This window comes from Mauremys reevesii, linkage group 8, assembly GCF_016161935.1.
Source record: "Mauremys reevesii isolate NIE-2019 linkage group 8, ASM1616193v1, whole genome shotgun sequence".
Classification (NCBI taxonomy): Eukaryota; Metazoa; Chordata; order Testudines; family Geoemydidae; genus Mauremys; species Mauremys reevesii.
The window spans coordinates 638,624-655,680 of NC_052630.1; the positions used below are offsets into that span (position 1 = coordinate 638,624).

The 17,057-nt window shown below is 51.0% G+C and overlaps 1 protein-coding gene across 2 annotated transcripts; it reads right to left on the minus strand.

Moving 5' to 3' along the window:
* Positions 1-4,259: 4,259 nt before the first annotated feature.
* On the minus strand, positions 4,260-17,056 carry KIF20A (kinesin family member 20A). 2 transcript variants are annotated; one of them, XM_039483880.1, is made up of 19 exons: positions 16,915-17,056; positions 16,341-16,520; positions 13,499-13,588; positions 13,180-13,299; positions 12,754-12,892; positions 12,482-12,669; positions 12,257-12,401; positions 11,277-11,468; positions 10,779-10,890; positions 10,559-10,630; positions 9,785-9,928; positions 9,531-9,696; positions 9,059-9,223; positions 8,096-8,235; positions 7,864-7,966; positions 6,630-6,831; positions 6,018-6,109; positions 5,548-5,685; positions 4,260-4,857 (listed from the first exon to the last, which is right to left on the minus strand). In XM_039483880.1, the coding sequence occupies exons 2-19, from the start codon at positions 16,500-16,502 to the stop codon at positions 4,537-4,539; spliced, it is 2,691 nt and encodes an 896-aa protein (XP_039339814.1). In that variant the 5' UTR covers positions 16,503-16,520; positions 16,915-17,056; the 3' UTR covers positions 4,260-4,536. The 2 variants fall into 2 exon arrangements, with proteins under 2 accessions (XP_039339814.1, XP_039339815.1); XM_039483881.1 differs by lacking the exon at positions 16,915-17,056 and having other exon boundaries at positions 16,341-16,575.
* Position 17,057: the final 1 nt, after the last annotated feature.

Sequence of the window (17,057 nt, forward strand, 5' to 3'; positions counted from 1 at the left end):
CCACATTGCTGCTCTGTATATGTCAGTTATGGAAGTATTCCCCAAGCAGATGGGGCGGGGACCACACCAATGGCTCAGTCCCTCTCCGGCGCTCTGGCCGGGGCGCAGGATCAGGAGCCACACCAGCAGCTCAGCCCTGCTCTGGCTGGGGCGCTAGGTCAGGGAACGCAAACGTGTCTCAGAAGCCGCGGCATGGCCCCCGTCCGACTCCTACGCGCTCCAATGGGAGCTGCAGGGGCGGTGCCTGTAGATGGGGCAGCGTGCAGAGCCGCCTGGCCACGCCGCCGCGTAGGAGCCGGAGAAGGGACATGCCACTGCTTCCAGGAGCCACTTGAGGTAAGCGCTGCTCAGAGCCTGCACTCCCTGAGCCTCTCCCCATGCCCCAACCCCAGCCCTGATCCTCTTCCTGCTCTCCAAACTCCTTGATCCCAGCCCGGAGCACCCTGCTGCACCCCAAACCTCTCATCCCGCAGCCCCACCCTAGAGCCTGCACCCCCAGCCAGATCCTGCACCCCTTCCCACACCCCTGCCCCACCCCTGATCCCCCTCCTGCCCTGCAAACCCCTCGGTCCCAGCACAGAGCACCCTCCTACACCCCAAGCTCCTCATCTCCAGCCCCACCCCAGAGCCCGCACCCAACCCCAATCTTGTGAGCATTCGTGGCCCACCATACAATTTCTGTTCCTCCACTGTGGCCCTCGGGCCAAAAAGTTTGCCCACCCCTGCCCTAGAGGAACGTGTTCTAAAATGGTTGGGGCGCCTTTCGTAGCTAAATCATAACGTGTTCTTATGCAACCAGACACACTTTTGAATAACCTGTGACAGCATAGAATGATGGTATAGGTTGCCCTGGGCATGTTATGAATGATTTTCTGTCTAGACAGAATGCTTTCACGGTATCGAATGTGTGAAACTTCACTTCACCTGGGATAGAGTGAGGTTTAGGAAATCAAACAGGCGGTTAATGGGCTGGTTTATCTGGAACTCTGAAATAACCTTCAATGGGAACTTTGGAGGAGGTCAAAGAGTAACTCTGTCCTTTTATCATAGAATATCAGGGTTAGAAGGGACCGCAGGAGGTCATCTAGTCCAACCCCCTGCTCAAAGCAGGACCAATCCCCAGACAGATTTTTACCCCAGTTCCCTAAACAGCCCCCTCAAGGACTGACCTCACAACCTTGGGTTTAGTAGGCTAATGCTCAAACCACTGAGCCATCCCTTGAAACACCATATCAGGGGGATCTGGTATAAGGGCCTGAATCTCTGCTAACCTCCTAATTGATGCAATGGCAGTGCATCATTATGGAACCTAAAACAGGTGCTTAAGCACCTAACTTCTTTTGTGCATCCAGGCCTAAGAGTTGGCATTGACACATAGTAAAGGGAGTAAGCTCAGAAGCGAGGACCCTTCTCTTGGTACTAAGATGCCAGAAAAGACCATAGAACCTCTCAAACTGGGAGGAAAACATGTGAGAGTCAGGAATTTTGTCACTGTAGGGAGAGAAAAATGCAGTGTGGCCTTGGGTAGGAGGGTGACTTGCCTAATATTGCTGCTTAGTGGACTCTTATTAAAGCTAATGGTAGTCCTGAAGCAATTGAGAATTTCCAACTAGTGCAATAGTGATGAATGTGTTGCTGTCAGGGAAGAAAGCTGGTGCTGACATGCCAGATAGCAAACACGTTGCATATAGTTCTGCCAGTCCTTCTGGTTGAAGGTTTCCTGCTCTGGAGTAGAATGTTCTGAACATCAGCCGAATAGCATCATTTGGTGAACACCATCTCACTCTGGATGCTGCCACATACAAAGATTCTTCAAGTCCTTCCTCATGTTGATTCCATTCTAGGTGTATGCGCGCCCATGTGCCCAGTCGTCAGAGACTTTTGCCTTCGCGGTATCCAGTGAAGGCTGCAGAGCAGGCAAAGGGCAAAACTCTGTACTGGGAGTGGGAAATGCAAGTATTTCCTGTGGCTGCTCCCTGTTAGGAGTTGAGACAGAATTGCCCTAGAATCCTGGGAGGAGGTGGGAGTACAGAATTGCCCTGAAATCCTTTTCAAGTATGGAGGGCTTTGTCTGTCCCAGTGCTAAAGAGGTTTTCCCTCTAATGCTGGGGAGGGAAAACTATGGCCCGCGGGCTGGATCCAGCCCATGGGATTGCCAGCCTCGTGGCCCAGGGGTGCTAAGGCAGGCTCCCTGCCTGGCCCCACACTGCTCCTGTCCCTGTGGCTCTGGGGGGAAGAGAGGGGAGGGAGGCAGGCACTCCCCCCCCCCCCACAGCTCCCATTGGCTGGGAACAGGGAACCATGGCCAATGGGAGCTTTTGGGAGTGGTGCCCGCAGGCAAGGGCAGCAGGTGGTGGAGCCACTGCTGCACATGCTGGCCACTGCCAGGAGTGGTGCCAGGTCAGGGCAGACAGAGATCCTGCCTTAACCCCGCAGCATGCCACTGCCACCCCAGAGCTGCTCAAGGTAAGCAGCGCCAGGCCAAAGTCTGCACCCCTACCTCCTGCCCTGAACCCCTTCCTGCACTCTTACACCTCCTGCCGCACTCCTCCTGCACCCCAATTCCCTGCCTTGAGCCCCTTCCTGCACTCCCTCCCCCAGCCCTACATTCATGGCCCTGCATACAACTTCTCCACCCAGATGTGGCCCTTGGGCAAAAAAGCTTGCTTACTTGATTGTCTGTACCTCTGTAAGCAAGCCAGAGGACTGAAGCCATGACAGCCTCCTGCTGCCCATTGCAGTTGCCCTGCTGTCTCGTGTGACCAGTGCAGCCTGCAGAGATGTTTGAGCAATCAGCTGGCCTTAAACTGTTTCAGCTCCTCCGGTAACTGATCAACAAAATTAGACAATGTCTCAATATGTAGAGTAGGACATGATTGCTTGCTGAAAAGATCCAGTTCTTGGGCATTTTTCCCCTTGGGGTGACTCTGCTGTTTTGTTCTCTCCTGTACTCCTTGTACAAGAGAGCCAGCTGCAGGATGAGAATAACTGTTCAAATCCCTTTATGGGGACTTTACCTTCTGTCTGCTGTATTAGAAGTAGTTGAGATGAAAGCAGGCCTATAGCAGAGGGATTTGGTGGGTTCCAGTAGACCATAGTCTGTAGGAATGCCTGATCGCCCTGCTGTTAGTAAATGCAGTATGTTCAAGAGCTCGTGGAGTCCTGCTTGAATAGCTTTCAGGGGGATGTTTAAGATTTTCACCATGTACTGGAAAACCTTATGCAGCTGCAGTGACAGACAGCTGCATTTGCTGCCTCAAGAGAAGATGAGGCTATTGCAGATGGGGACTGGATGCTCTCTTAGAGAATATTCCAATTTGCCTTTTTCTAAAAGATGCTCTGGGAATTATTTGGGGAAGTTCCATGGGTTGTGTTATGCAGGTCAGACTATAGGATCACAATGGTCCCTTGTAATCTATGATTTTTTTTCTCTCTAGTAGTTTGGGGTTGGAGCAGCTGCATTGACTGAGGATGAATCCCTCTCTCATAGGTGAGGGAGGCCTAAGCCTGGCTACAGTAGATGAAGTTGGCTTCCTGCAGTAAGGCCAAATACCCCATGGGGTAAGGCCAGGGAAAATACAGCTAGAAATAGTGCAGTAGTGGGAGGGGGAATGATCCCTGTGAGGTCCTGATCTTTTCCTAGCATCTCACCCTGACTCATACTAAGTTGCTCCATAGGCAGATTGGGGATATCGGTGTTAGTCATGATTTCATTCTGAGAGCCTAAAGCTATTCATGAGGGTTAGAGCCCAGTCTAGCATCATCAAAAATAATTAAAGGAGGGCCCACATTTATTCCAAGTGTAAATAAAGAACTGGTAATGCATCTGAGAATTAAGTACTCATTGGATGTGAAGCAAGGTATTTCAATTACACATGTAAGACTGAAAGGGTATATCTATGCTGCACTTTAAAGCCCACAGGTGGCCCTGGCTAAGGGGCTGTTTAATTGCAGTATAGCTGTTTGGGTCTAGGATCCTGTATGGTGGGAGAGTCCCACAGCTTGCTCAAGTGTGAAAATCCACACTGCAATTAACTAGCCCCTAAACACTCTGAGCCAGTCAGGTGGCACAGGTACCTCATGCCAGTGTAGACAGATGAAAGGTTCAGGTCCTGGCCTCCCCTCTACAGATGACAGCAGCTGCTCAAATCTACTTTAGGCACATTATGCTGACCTGGCTGTAGAAAGGCTAAAACAGGTGATGTTCCTGGAGGATAGTAGGGTTGGTACTATTAGCTAGGACACTTAGTGCAGGCAAGTTTTTTTACAAGTAAAACACAATGTTTGTATATTTATTGTCATGCATAGCTTATGTTACAGAATACACAAGTTGAGAGGCAATGTTACAGTTTGGAGCGGAGGTCCTGTTCCATACAGACTGGAGTAGCAGCTGGCTTGAAACAGAGTAGACCACCTGAAGCAATCTTTGGGAGTCACATGCAGTGTTTGCATGAGCCCGTGAAGAATTACTAAATATGGTAGTTTATACACACAGACAGGGACAGTAACTCCTTGCTGGTGGGTCAATTCACCCACTTAATATTTTTTACTAGAGGGCAGGGCCTTGAGCACTGGTGATCGCCGGCCACGCAGGATGCGGCTATAGGGGCTGCTCTCTCCCATACGAGGATGTGCGGGTGAGCGGGACAGAAAGCCGTGCAGGAAGGGTTTCTTGCCAGGAGGCTGACTTGGCTGTAGGTTTTCCCTATTAGCACAGAAGCGTTTCTTTAAAGTAGATGTTGAAGGGGCTTGGAGCTTCTGCACAGTATGGTATTGTTCAGCAATACAGGTTGCCTTCTTCCGCAGATCTAGCTTCACTAACATCATGTTGTTCTGTAATTCTGCCAGTGTTTGGTCCTGAGAGGGGGAAGCCAGCAATGTTTACTCTTACATTGATGGTCGCGTTACAGTCGATGGGAACTCCCTGTTAAGCACTCAGAAGTTGAACAATCCACTCACACAATAAGCCACTCTGTTATAGAGGAGCCATAGTGCCAAGCAGCTCCTGCTGGCCCTGATGCAGCAGTTAGTTTGGCAAGCTGACAATCCCTGGGTTGGACCAAGAGGGCAGTGCAGCTGAGGAAAGCTGAATCCACCCCACTACCAACATTCTGCTGTAGTTAAATTGCCCTCAGGTTGACCTCTACCAGACCTAGCTATTGCCAGGGCCTCCAGTAAACAAACAGGGCTAGGAACAGTTGCTACCCATTACTGTGCTGAGGCCCAGATCGAGGTGGAAGTTGTGTGGTTAGGGACTTTTTCAGCAGATTGCGTATGTAGCTGCTCAAACACAGATCCCATGAAAAAATAAGTTAGTAGAGCAGCCAGTTCATAATGGATAGTACTAACTGGTGGCTTTCTGTATCCTGAGCTGCCCTCCAGCAACTGAGAAAAGAAGGGGAAATGGACATGGGATTCCTTTCTGTTCTCCATCCTGCCCCCAATAAATGTACACTTCAGTATACTTAGGCAGCCAAGTTTTTGGTGACATTCAAGTGCCTAGGCTGAATCCCATGCAGTCCTCACAACGAGGAATTGTCACATTACCTGTCTAGCCAGGATCTCATCACAGGTGCAGAGGGCTTCTCGAAGTTTTCCTGCACTTGTGGTGTGACAACATGCTCTCTCTGCAGACTGGAGGGACTCCCCAAGCCTTTGCAACTCTGACCGCAGCAGCTTCACATTCTGCAGGAGGGTGGGAAATTCAGTCTAAGCAAGAGACTTAGCAAGGGAGGACTGGGTGTTTGTGTCCTGAAGGCAAAGCCATACCACAACAGCCCTGACCTACATTTCACCCCTCAAAGATCCCACTGGAACAGGGGTCAGTACAGCAGCTCCCCGTACTATTGGGGAAGCAATACCTCCCACACTCCAGAGGAGAAGGTTACCAGCAGAACACTGGCTCCCATAAGGGTGTGGCTGAAGCTAAACAGGTGATAGTGAAATACACACTGCTCATTGTGAACTGGTAAGAGCCCTCCAAAGGAGTTCCCATATCCTCACAGGGGTGCAGTTACCTTTTGTCCATCCTCCAGCTTCCTGTCCACATCCACAGTGAGGGGTTTGGCAGAAGGAGGTGGCTCCAGCAGCTTCTGGTACCTGTGCAACTCTGAAAACAACCAGGAGCAGAGTGGGAAAAAAAAACATCTCATACACATATCCCAGCACAGAGATCTAGGTTCTGTATAATCCAAGGCCCTGTGAAACAACTGGAAGCAGCCACAGGTGCACTGAACCAAAACTTTAGAAGTGCACAGGTCAGGCAGTTCAGATCTAGAACTGCTCCATTTGAGACTCCTCATACTCATAGCTTCTCCTTTTATTTGGGTGAGGGAAATGTCTTCTCTTAACTCTGCCCCTCAACTCTTACTTGCAGTGCCTAGAAGTCCCAATATGCTAGGCACTATATGTACATATAGGGAGACTCTCTTCCCCAAACACCATCTTTATCTAAATCAACAAAGGTTGGGTGGAGAAGTAGCAGCACAGAGAAGTGAAGGGGCTGGTCACATGGTAGAGCTGGGACTAGAACTCTGGTCTCAAGACTCCCAGTCCCACTGCCCTGAGCACATTTCTAATCAGCAATTTGAGGAGAGCCCCTGCCCACTTCAGAGCCACCAATGCCACACCTGCAGTAGTAGTGGTCAGCTCTGATTGACACTGCTCCAGCTTGGCTTTAACTTCCAGCAGCTCCTGCTGCAGAGTGGATGCAGCTACCACTCGTTTTGATCTGCGCAGGGGCTGTTCCTGCTGTTTCCTCTCCAGAGCCTCTGACTGCAGCTTTACCTCCTGCAGAGCAGCCTCCAGCTCTTCAATCTTTTCATCACGCTCCTGAGGAGGAAGGGCAGATTTGCTCAGAGCCAAGCCCCTTTACTGGGAAGAGGTGCCAGACTTTCCCATGAGGAAGCTTAAGTGGCACGTGGGCTGCAATTCACTAAATTGTAATAAACACTCCCAGCTGGGCATTTTAAAGGTCTGCACCTTCGAAAGGGGTCTGGCAGCATATCCCCAAACACCTGCCTGCTCCATGGAATGAAGCCAAACAGTTCTGTAGCTACCCACCATTGCCAATAAGAATAGGTGGGAAGAAAAATCTATCACTACTTAACAAATCTGTCAATGTTACTATTTTCTCCAGAATTTATACTAAGAATGGAGGGTGTGTTTGCAACATGCTCAGAACACAGGAAGCAAAGATGCTGTTTTTCATCAGACTGGCTGCCTGTTAGCCCTTGCCCAGCAGTGGCTGTGCTAGAGCCCTGCAACCAAATGGGACCTGACCACAAGTGTCGAGTCTGGTTCAGGTGGGTAAACAACTGGACCCTCAAGTATGGGTCAGTGACAGCTGTGTGCTCTGCTCCTGCCCGCCACCACCCCTTTGCTGCACTACATGTGCTATGGAGCGAATGTGCCAAGGAGTCTCAGCGCCTCTCACTTCACAGAGCATGCACAGCAGCTCCTAGCATGCTGACTCCAGGGCAGGAGATGGTGGTGAATGCAACTCCAGTGCAGGGTCAGGTCCAGTGGTAACTCAGCTTGCTTAAGTTTTGGTCCAGTTTGGGCTCAAAAATTAGGCCCAAGCAGATCTTGATGCTGTGCTACATAAAACAGCAGCCAAGAATTTGGAACTGGGGACTATAGAGGGCTCTAGCTAGAGCCCAAGGCCTGTAGGGAGGAGCAGAAGATACAGTTGGAGCAGTCACATACAAGCACCAAATGGGAGGCTGGAAAGCCTTGCTAGTGTGAGAGAGTCACAGCAGAAGATTCTTGGGCTCAGACAAGCTCTCCTCACATCTCTGGCTCTGCTCCCAAGCCTGGTTTCCTCATGCCCCTTCCCATTTCCCCCCACATACACACACATACCTGAATCCTCTCCTGATAATAATCAGTCATTGACTCCTTCAGATTGTTCAGCTTATCCTCATATAGTTCCACCAGTAGCTCCTTTTGCGTGTCCAAGTGTTGGCTGCAGAGAGAGAGGGCACAATGTGACATTGATGCCATGTGTACCAGACCAGAGATGTATGGGGGAGGCTCAGAGTTGAGGGGTGATTAGCAGGGAGGAGTTCCCATTTCCCTTGCAGTATGACAGTACCTGCACCACTGTTCCTTCTGTTGCAACTGCTCTAGCATCTCATTGCAGAGCTCCTCACGGAGGCACATTTCCAGGTGCAGCCTGTCCTGCCGCTCCTGCACCAGCAGATCCCACAGGACCTCCACTGCTCGCGGAAGGTCCTGCAAGGAGGGCACAAGACAACGTGAGCCTTCTACCTATGCTTGTGCATTAGGGAATCCAAGCATAGAAAAGGTTTCCCATGCCCAGTAAAGGTTTCACTGGGCTGGCCCTTGATCTCGGTTCTGCCACTGAATTACTGTTCACTCCCCGCTTTGTGAAGGGCCGCAAATCATTCTTACTGAGCATTATATGTCCTCACTAGGATTTGCAATTCCTCCCAATTTCACGTCACTTGGAGTTAGTGGATCTGCTGCTTAGTACCCTTTTCCCAAGGTCAGATTGTTAAATAAAGCTAACTCCAGATGTTCCAGTAGTCCTTCACTGTCAGCTGTTGCCCTTTCCCCTTCAGCAGATGCTCCACTTATGGGACAGTGTCACGTCCAAGCTGATTTGAAATAGGGATGCAAGTGTCCTTTGTGCATTGAGAGCACCTGGGAGGCTTAGTACTAATAGTTCTCTGACCCTCCCAGTGTTCACTGATTCAATAGTTGTGCTAGCAACCATCTTGAGCTGCGGGGGAGGGATAGCTCAGTGCTTTGAGCATTGGCCTGCTAAACCCAGGGTTGTGAGTTCAGTCCTCAAGGGGGCCATTTAGGGGTCTGGGGCAAATAGAATCTGTCAGGGACAGTACTTGGTCCTGCTGTGAAGGCAGGGGACTGGACTTGATGACCTTTCAAGGTCCCTTCTATGAGATAGGTATATTGTTCTCATTCCCAATAATTTACAGCTCCTGAGCCTCAGTCCCACCTCCCTGCTCCCAAAGGCTGGGGGTTAGACAGACTCATCCCTGCAGGTCAGGGTAGCAGATAAACCATCACCCACCTCCCTAGCATACATGGACACTTCTCCACCATCCTCACGCTCTTCATCAGGCTCCACTTCTTGCTCTGAGCCTGCCCCTAAACTCCTGCTGTCTCGCCGGCTGTGTTCCTTGATTAACGATTGGATAGACGGCAGAGCCAGCTTTGTGGGAGGAGCTTGAACAAGCTGAAGAGAAAATAAAAGCCCACGGTTATGACCTCACAAGGACTGTGGACCAGGATGGCCCGTAGGCGACTGTTTTCCCCAGCCCTTGTCTTGTTCTTCAGGTTAGCAGAGCCTAGGAATGCTGTGGAGGCAGAGTACTCCACCAGGTACACTGCTTCCTTCCCTCCCCATGCCACGCCCTCAAAGGTGAAAGGAAGCAACCTGTTCCCATAAGACCTTCACCCTAACCCTAGGGAGTCCTGAGATCCAGGCCAGAGTGACCTCTGCACTACTGGGCACCCTGGCCCCTAGGCACTGGCCCACTGACCTGGCTAGCTATGGCCGAGAACTTGGCCACATGCAGGGTCTCGTCATATGTGGATGCGCACGGGTTAATGTTGACAATCATGCAGGAACGCCCACGCCCTGTGAAGAAGCCTTGAAACACACGGGTCAGCTTGCTGTCCCGGAAGGGAACAACACTCTGCTTCAGCCTGCAGGGAGAGAGGAGAACCTGCTAAGCCCAACAGCCAAGCACCTGGGGAATCCCCGTCCTCCCCCAGATCTCCTGTGCACACTCACTTGGACTGCTGGTTCTGGCGGAGGGCAGCGATGCAGCGGCCAAGCGTGTGCAGGGAGGTGTTGATGTTATTTGCCTCCTTCATGCGGTCCCCACTTTTCTGGTTCTTGCAGCGCTCTGAGCCAGCAAGGTCACATAGGGACAACCTGAGGGAAGCCCAGGGAGATATCTGTGATCTGGTCCCACTGGCCCTGCCCCAACCCCACACTCCAAACATTCCATGCTCCCTGCTCTAAGCTCACCCTCCCCTTAAAAGCCCATCTTCCAATTTCCTTGAGTAGGTGCAGAATCTGCTTGGGCAGCTGTCATCACAAACCCAGAGGCTATTAAGCTGTGCCAGTCAACATTGCCACCAAAATCAGGATGCGGGGTGAAGACAGCCAGAAATCCCTGATCCCCAGCTGGCAGCTGTTTTCCAAGCACAGAGCCAAACTTGCATTTGTAGTTTATTACATCACTGGTAGACAAATCCATTAACAGCAGCTTAACCACAGGGAACCCCACACCCCTGAGATGGGAGCAAGACACCCATATTCACACCAATTCAGTGGGGTCCTGGTGACTCAGATGGTGCTTTCCAACACCTCTCATAGCAGTGTCCCCCGTCCCCCCCGTCAACCCCAAGCTGTGCAATGGGAACGAGCTCCTTCCCAGTAACCCCACTGAATGACCTTCAGAAGACCCTAGATATCTGTAACAACAGCAAAGATGTGAGAACTCTGAGCCTTCAGGAACCCCCAACCTCCCTGCCCCATAAAAAGAAATGCAGGACTCACTCGCTGATTTTGGGGAGCATCTCACTGCTGCTTCCCTGTAAGTGCAGGACACGAATGGAGAAGATGCTGTGACTGCAGGAAGCAAGGACAAAAGAAGTTTGAAAGGAACATGCATCATATGCTCCTGGAAAACACCTCAGTCCCACAGCTCCCAGCCTCAGAATAAGACCACCACCACCACCACCACCACACCAGACCAATCCTCTTCCCTGTCTCAGACCTGCGGCTGGAGTTCTCATTCAAGTGGGTGCAGGCAAAACTCTGGTTTTTCCGACCCAGTTTCAGGAGCTTCCAGGCCTCATCAGCATCTTGGACATTGATCCAGTTCAGATCTGAAAGAGCAGACACAGGTCATGCCAGGCAAGTGGGAGAGTGACAGAGACCAGGGTTGCCCTCCCAGGGACCGACTACTCACCTCAGCCCAGGCTCCATTACCAGGAGCCAGACTGAGCTCCCCCAACACTATCCGTTGAGGGGAACAAACATTAACTCGACAGCCCAATCAAGAGGAGCAGCTGACTGGGTATAAGATACCACAGAGCACGCTCCCTTCCCCATTAGTGCCCCTCTCCACACACATCACATCACATCCTCCACACCCAAGTTACCGCTTTGTCACCCCCTCAGGCTATAGCTCCTGCAGTCCAAACTTGAGCTGGCAGGGCCCTTCCCTAGATGTCCCCAGAGCCCAACCCAGGGCAAGATTGGGTAGATCTACCTTTCACATAGGGGCTGCCAGTCTGGTCTTCGCACAGCCGCAGCGTCTGCCTTTTGCGGTTCTGGTTCATCTCCAGCAAGTCATAGATCTGCTCATTGTAAATCTCAAAGAAGGAGACCCAGATGGAGATCTGCCCATCCCCCAGGGTGAGGAGCGAGATGCGGTCTGGGTCAGCCCACCGAGGACCCAGCTCTGGGAGGGAGAGGTAAAAAGGATGGTAGTGATTGCAGCAGTACCCGGCATGTCCCAGCTGAATAGCTTGGGACTGAGAGAGGCTGCAGACACCCCCTCGCCCAACAGAAACTCTCTACCCCAGCCCCAAATGCACTCCATGTGTCCCTCCTGGGACTCCCCACCCTCAACACAGACTTCAAGCCAGGATATGCTAGGTCTCCACTTAGATCTCACATCTTTCCCTTGTCAAGAACTTCCTACATGCCCTGTCTCTGATCTGGAGAAACGGGGGAGCACACAACCTTCTATACCGGATCCCTCTATGGCTTTGGTCCTGGCTACCCAAGACTCCCCACTCTCCTTGTGTTCAAGTCTATCAGATGAGATCAGCTGACTGTCCCTAGGTTTCCCAGTCTAGGGGACAAATGCTTTCAGTGGGGCCCCTCAGCTCCAGAGCCTGCTTCCTTGGTAGTCTGACAGAGCCCAAGCTATTGGCCAGCCAGGTGTGGTGGAACACTCAGCTGCTCAGGTAGGTACCCCCTTGTGGGAGGGGCTTGTCTATTTCTTTCAAGTTGATTGTTGCCCCAGGATGACACAGGTGGGCAACGTACAGAACAGAGAAGAGAGGTATTCACAGCCCAAAATTCCCCAAACACAGAGCTTCCCCCCAAAGAAACAGGGAGCCCCAGAGAATGCAGAATCCATACTGCCCCTCCCACAGCACAACTATCCAATAACAAGGGTGCAAAATCCACTCCTCCCCAATCCAGGAAGGGTGGCACAGGACAGCAGGGCACTGGACACACCTTCCAGCTGGCTGCTGCTCGACTGGTTGGCAAACTGGCTGGTAGAAGAGAGGCCACCAACCCCACTGTCAAAACTGACAGTTGTGGCAGCCTGGAGCTGGGACTCGGCACTGTGGCTCCTCTTCAGTGGAGTCAGCACTTCCTCCTGGAAAACCATGGACAGTGAGAGTCAGACACAACCAACATGCTCTCGTACCTTCCCTGAGACTCAGAAGGGACACTCACCTCCCGCAGCCCCCCGCACAGCAGGGCCAGCTTCTTGGTCTCCTCCTGATGCACTTGTTTGCTGTCCAGCCAGGTCACCTCACTGGAAAGCGAGGGCTTCAGATCCATAGCCTGGTAGAGCCGATCCCCCACACTATTAAAGATGACAGCTAGGGAGCGAGGCAGGATCCCACCGTCTTTGCTGCTCCCTGGAGGAGAGAGCAGCAGCAAGCTGAGCACTCATACAGGCAGACGTCATCAACCCATCACTGCATAGCAAGGGCTCCTCTTACCCTGGATGGTGTGTGTCTTCCCAGAGTTGGTGATGCCATAGGTGTAAACCAGCCAGTTCTGCCCATGGAGTACATCCTTCAGCACTTCGCCCATCGTTTCATCAAAGAATGCCTTCTGCCCCACCTCCGCCCCAAAGATCTGCAACCACAAACGCCACAGGGTAGCAAGGATGACACCACATAGTGGCTTCCCTCCCTTGGCTGCAGCACCCACTGCTATTCCAGGGCTGCCCTCCTCCCACCCGCCCTTTGCCAATACCCCTCAAGCCTGACACACAGCCCTGTCAGTTATTCCAGTCCCGGCCTTTTCTGAGCACAGGCTGCCAGTTATGCTTGATCCAGTAAATTTATAGTTACATGGTTCTTTAAAGAAAGAGAAACAAACCCCTCCAAGGCAGGTTGCATGATCTGGGCCTGAGCACCTACCTGGGTGAAGGTGAATTTATGGACTGCCTGGCCTACCCCCCGTGCAGTGCTCCGCATGGTGAAAGAGTCCTGGGGCGCTCTCAGGAGGAGGGTCTCCGAATTCTCAATATAGACGCAGCCCTGAGGGGTACAAATAAAACTTCATCACCACAGTGGCTCAGAAGATAAATCTCCCCACAATCCGTGACTCCACCAGGCAGACACAGCATGAGGTTTTGAAATCCTCCACTTTCAGAACAACCACCCTGTTCCCGGTAGGTTGGGGAAATGGATTTGTGTATTTTCCACATGCATCTCCTGCTTGACCCCAGGCTCTCACCTGATCTTCCTGTTTCTCCAGCTCAGATGGCTTCAGGGGCCGGACTCTCAGATACACCTTCACTTTCCCATTATTGTCCTCAGATGCAGCCTGCAGAACCCCACACAGATTAGATACATCAGCCACAGTGGAAGTACCAGAAAGTTCTGTCAAATTCAGTGCACCAATGGGAACCATAGCATGCGACACAGGTAGCTCATAGGACCCAGGCCTCAGAAGTTTCTGGGCATTTTACTGGTACCTGCTCCAGCATCAGCCTCAAGTGCTCCAGAAGCTCAAAAAAATAAGCTTGCTCAGGTATATTCACTGGGTTCCCAAGCAGCCACTTGGCAGCTCATCCAGCAGTACTGGAAGTGAGGGACTAGCACAACTCTCACCCCACTAGAGGCACCACCCACATGGATCCTGATTGGGGACAATGATGGCCCCTGTGGCCAGACCATACTATTTAAGCCAGAAGGAGGCACAGGAAGTTGACGGAGCAACTGAATGACTTCCTGACTGGTGGGTGTATCAGATCGGGCTCTTGTTTGATCCCTGGACTCTTATTCTGGCTCTGGCCTATAGGATGGTTTAGATGAAGAAATAAGTAGAAGTTAGGTTTTTGCCCTAAGTGTAGAGGAGTATGAGAAACTGAAATTCCTACTGTGAGAAAGCTAGAGATAAATTGGAGACAAACTGTTATGGGGAAAAAAAAGTTAGCAAGTGGTATGACCCAGGGTTATGTTTTGGTTATAAGGTTTTTGAGAATTGTGAATTTATTAAAATGCTATCTAATTGATAGTATGGGAAGGACATTGGTGCAGATATTAATTTAAATAATGTGTAATAAAAAAGCCAATAAGAAGGCAATAGAAATAGAATTATGGTAAAGAGCAGTGTGGAAGCCAGTAAATAATTAACAAGGATTTGAAGAGATCTTAATGAATGTTAGTTAGCAAGAGTCAGGCCATACTGTAACCTTAATGACGTAAGACTTGTAGGAGCAAAGATAGTGACAGGACAGGAACTGTGTACAAAGTTATTATGACCTTGCAATCACTAACCAAAATGCAGGCTTGCTTTTCTTAGGATTGAGACAAATAAGATAAGCCTTTTTGCTATGTATAAACAAAATGTAGTTGTTGTTTTTTACTGTCTGTATTATTGCTAGAAATTGTCTGTAAAAGGTATAAAGGCTTGCTGTGATTGTTTTACCAGTTGAGAGACCTGTCCAGGACCCTGTGTCCTATGGCACTCTCTCCCTCCATGGTAATTACTGGAGAAATAATAAAGTATTTGATTTTGCTGCATCCAAACAAAAAGTGAGAACTGAGTTTTTCTTCGACAGCAGTTTAATGTTAATTAGTATTACAGTATAAAAGTAATATACTGTAATAAACCCTCTGCAGTATAAAAGGAGTAGCCTTGCTAAATTGCAGGGAGCCCCAGTTTTCAAAATGGTACTGTTAGGTTCCAGGTTTATAAGGCTGTACTTCACTGTTAGTGGACTGATCACCCACTGATTCACCATTCTATCTTTAAGTGAGAGTATAACAGTATCATTAGTATAAGTGGTAATTGCATGCCTGTTTGTTAAAAAGAAAAATTAATTAAGCAAACTTTGGCTGCATAATTCAAAGTGTCACTTAGTGGTCCTCCATTAAATAAGTTTTTGGTAACCAACTGAGAGGCTTGACCCTGAAAACTGAGTTGGGTTTGATCACAGCCTTATCTTAGTCATTTAATATTAATTGGGAACACTTTCATCACAAAGGTTAAAAACCCCTGGCTTGCTTCCTGGACTACGACTCCAGCTCTGACCCCTGGATTGGTTCCCCCTCTGTAGGGCTGGTATTTTAACCCGTTGGTGCAGAAAACAAGCCACAGCTCAATGTGTAGCCCCATCCACAAGCGAGTCATCAGTAGGTCAGATCTCTGACCCATGAACTAGAGAGAGAGAACCTGGAGCACTAGGCCTGGTGAGGCCGGAACCAAAGTCAGGCCACTCAAGCAGTATTAAAGCAAATGCTTACAGGTTTACTGCCCAATACATAAACTTGGCAAAGTTGCTGCTGGTGTTGCTAAAACAGACATTTTTAAGAAGTACTAGGCACTAAATATTTATTTAAATACATTTCAAAGAGCTAGTACATGTACATCCCAATCTAGTACTAAACAGATGGTTTGACAAAACAGTAAATACATTTTTTTTCAAACGATCAGGAACAAGGGGAGGTAATAAACATCATAAAGCACGCAAGGTGGTACATAAGTTGTTTGTCTCAGTCTATAAATGTCAGCAGGACCGGCTTTAGGAAGTGCGGGGCCCGATTCGAATAGTTTTGACTGGGCCCTGGCAGGGATGACTCACCTGGCAGCGCTCTGGGTCTTCAGCAGCGGGTCCTTCACTCGCTCCGAGTCTTCGGCGGCACTGAAGGACCCGCTGCCAAAATGTCGCTGATGACCCGGAGCGCCGCCAGGTGAGTAAAAATTAAAAAGGCACCTAAGTTAGCCACTCTTCTTTAGAGCGCAGGGCCCTCTTAGGCGCAGGACCCGATTTGGGGGGATCGGCCTAAAGCTGGCCCTGAATGTCAGGGTACCTTGCCTTAATGCTTTGTGTGGACAAGGAAGAAGCAAAAATTCCCACTGCTGACTAAGCCACCCTGTGCCACGGGGCACTCGTGTTAATGTACTTGTGCAAGTCATTAGAACTGTGCCCTAAAGGCAATAAACCTGGCAAAGTGCCTTTATTGCAGAACTGCACCTGTGGTCTCTCGCTACAAGAACCATGGAGGTCTGCTAAATTAGCAGGCTATGCCCGCTGCTACATCAAAGCTCCACCTTTCTACAACCCACTCACCTGCTGGGATCCCCTCGGGTTTGGGGAAATAGCAGAGAAATCGGATAGTAAATCTTTGCGCAGGCCAGACCCAATCTCTGCTGCTGTGGATTCGAGCAGGGGTGAGGCTGTGACTTCCTCATCAGAGAACAGCCCCTGTGGGGAAAGGAGTCCCTGGGCCATGGTCCCCACAGGTGGCTCCTACCAGGAAGGGGCACAGGTAAGATCAGCTTAACTGCAATTCCCTAACTCTCCCGCCCAGCCCCCCCCCCCCAAGACTCTGACCTGACCCCCCCCTCCACGCTCCTCCTCCTCCTCCGCCCATACCGGCCCAGCCCCGCCCCTCCAGCTCCTACCCCCCCCGCCCACAGTGGCCCGGCCCCTGAACCCCCGCACACATGCTCCCTCCGGCCCCTCCCCCTCCGCCCACACCGGCCCAGCCCCACAACCCCCACACGCTCCCTCCGGCCCCTCCCACCCACCCCACCGGCCCAGCCCCCACGCTCCCTCCGGCCCCCGCCCACACCGGCCCAGCCCCCCCAACCCCAGCCCCCCACGCTCCCTCCGGCCCAGTCCCTGCCCCCCCCTCACTCACTCAAGATTCGGTGGGGACTCTGTGCTGCTGCTTGTTCAAACCTCGCGGTCTGCCCGCTTAACCAATCAGAGCGCGAGCAGCCCTACCGCCAATCACAGCCTGGGACGGGGCTGAGGGAGTCAGAGCGAGGCTCGGGGCGGGAC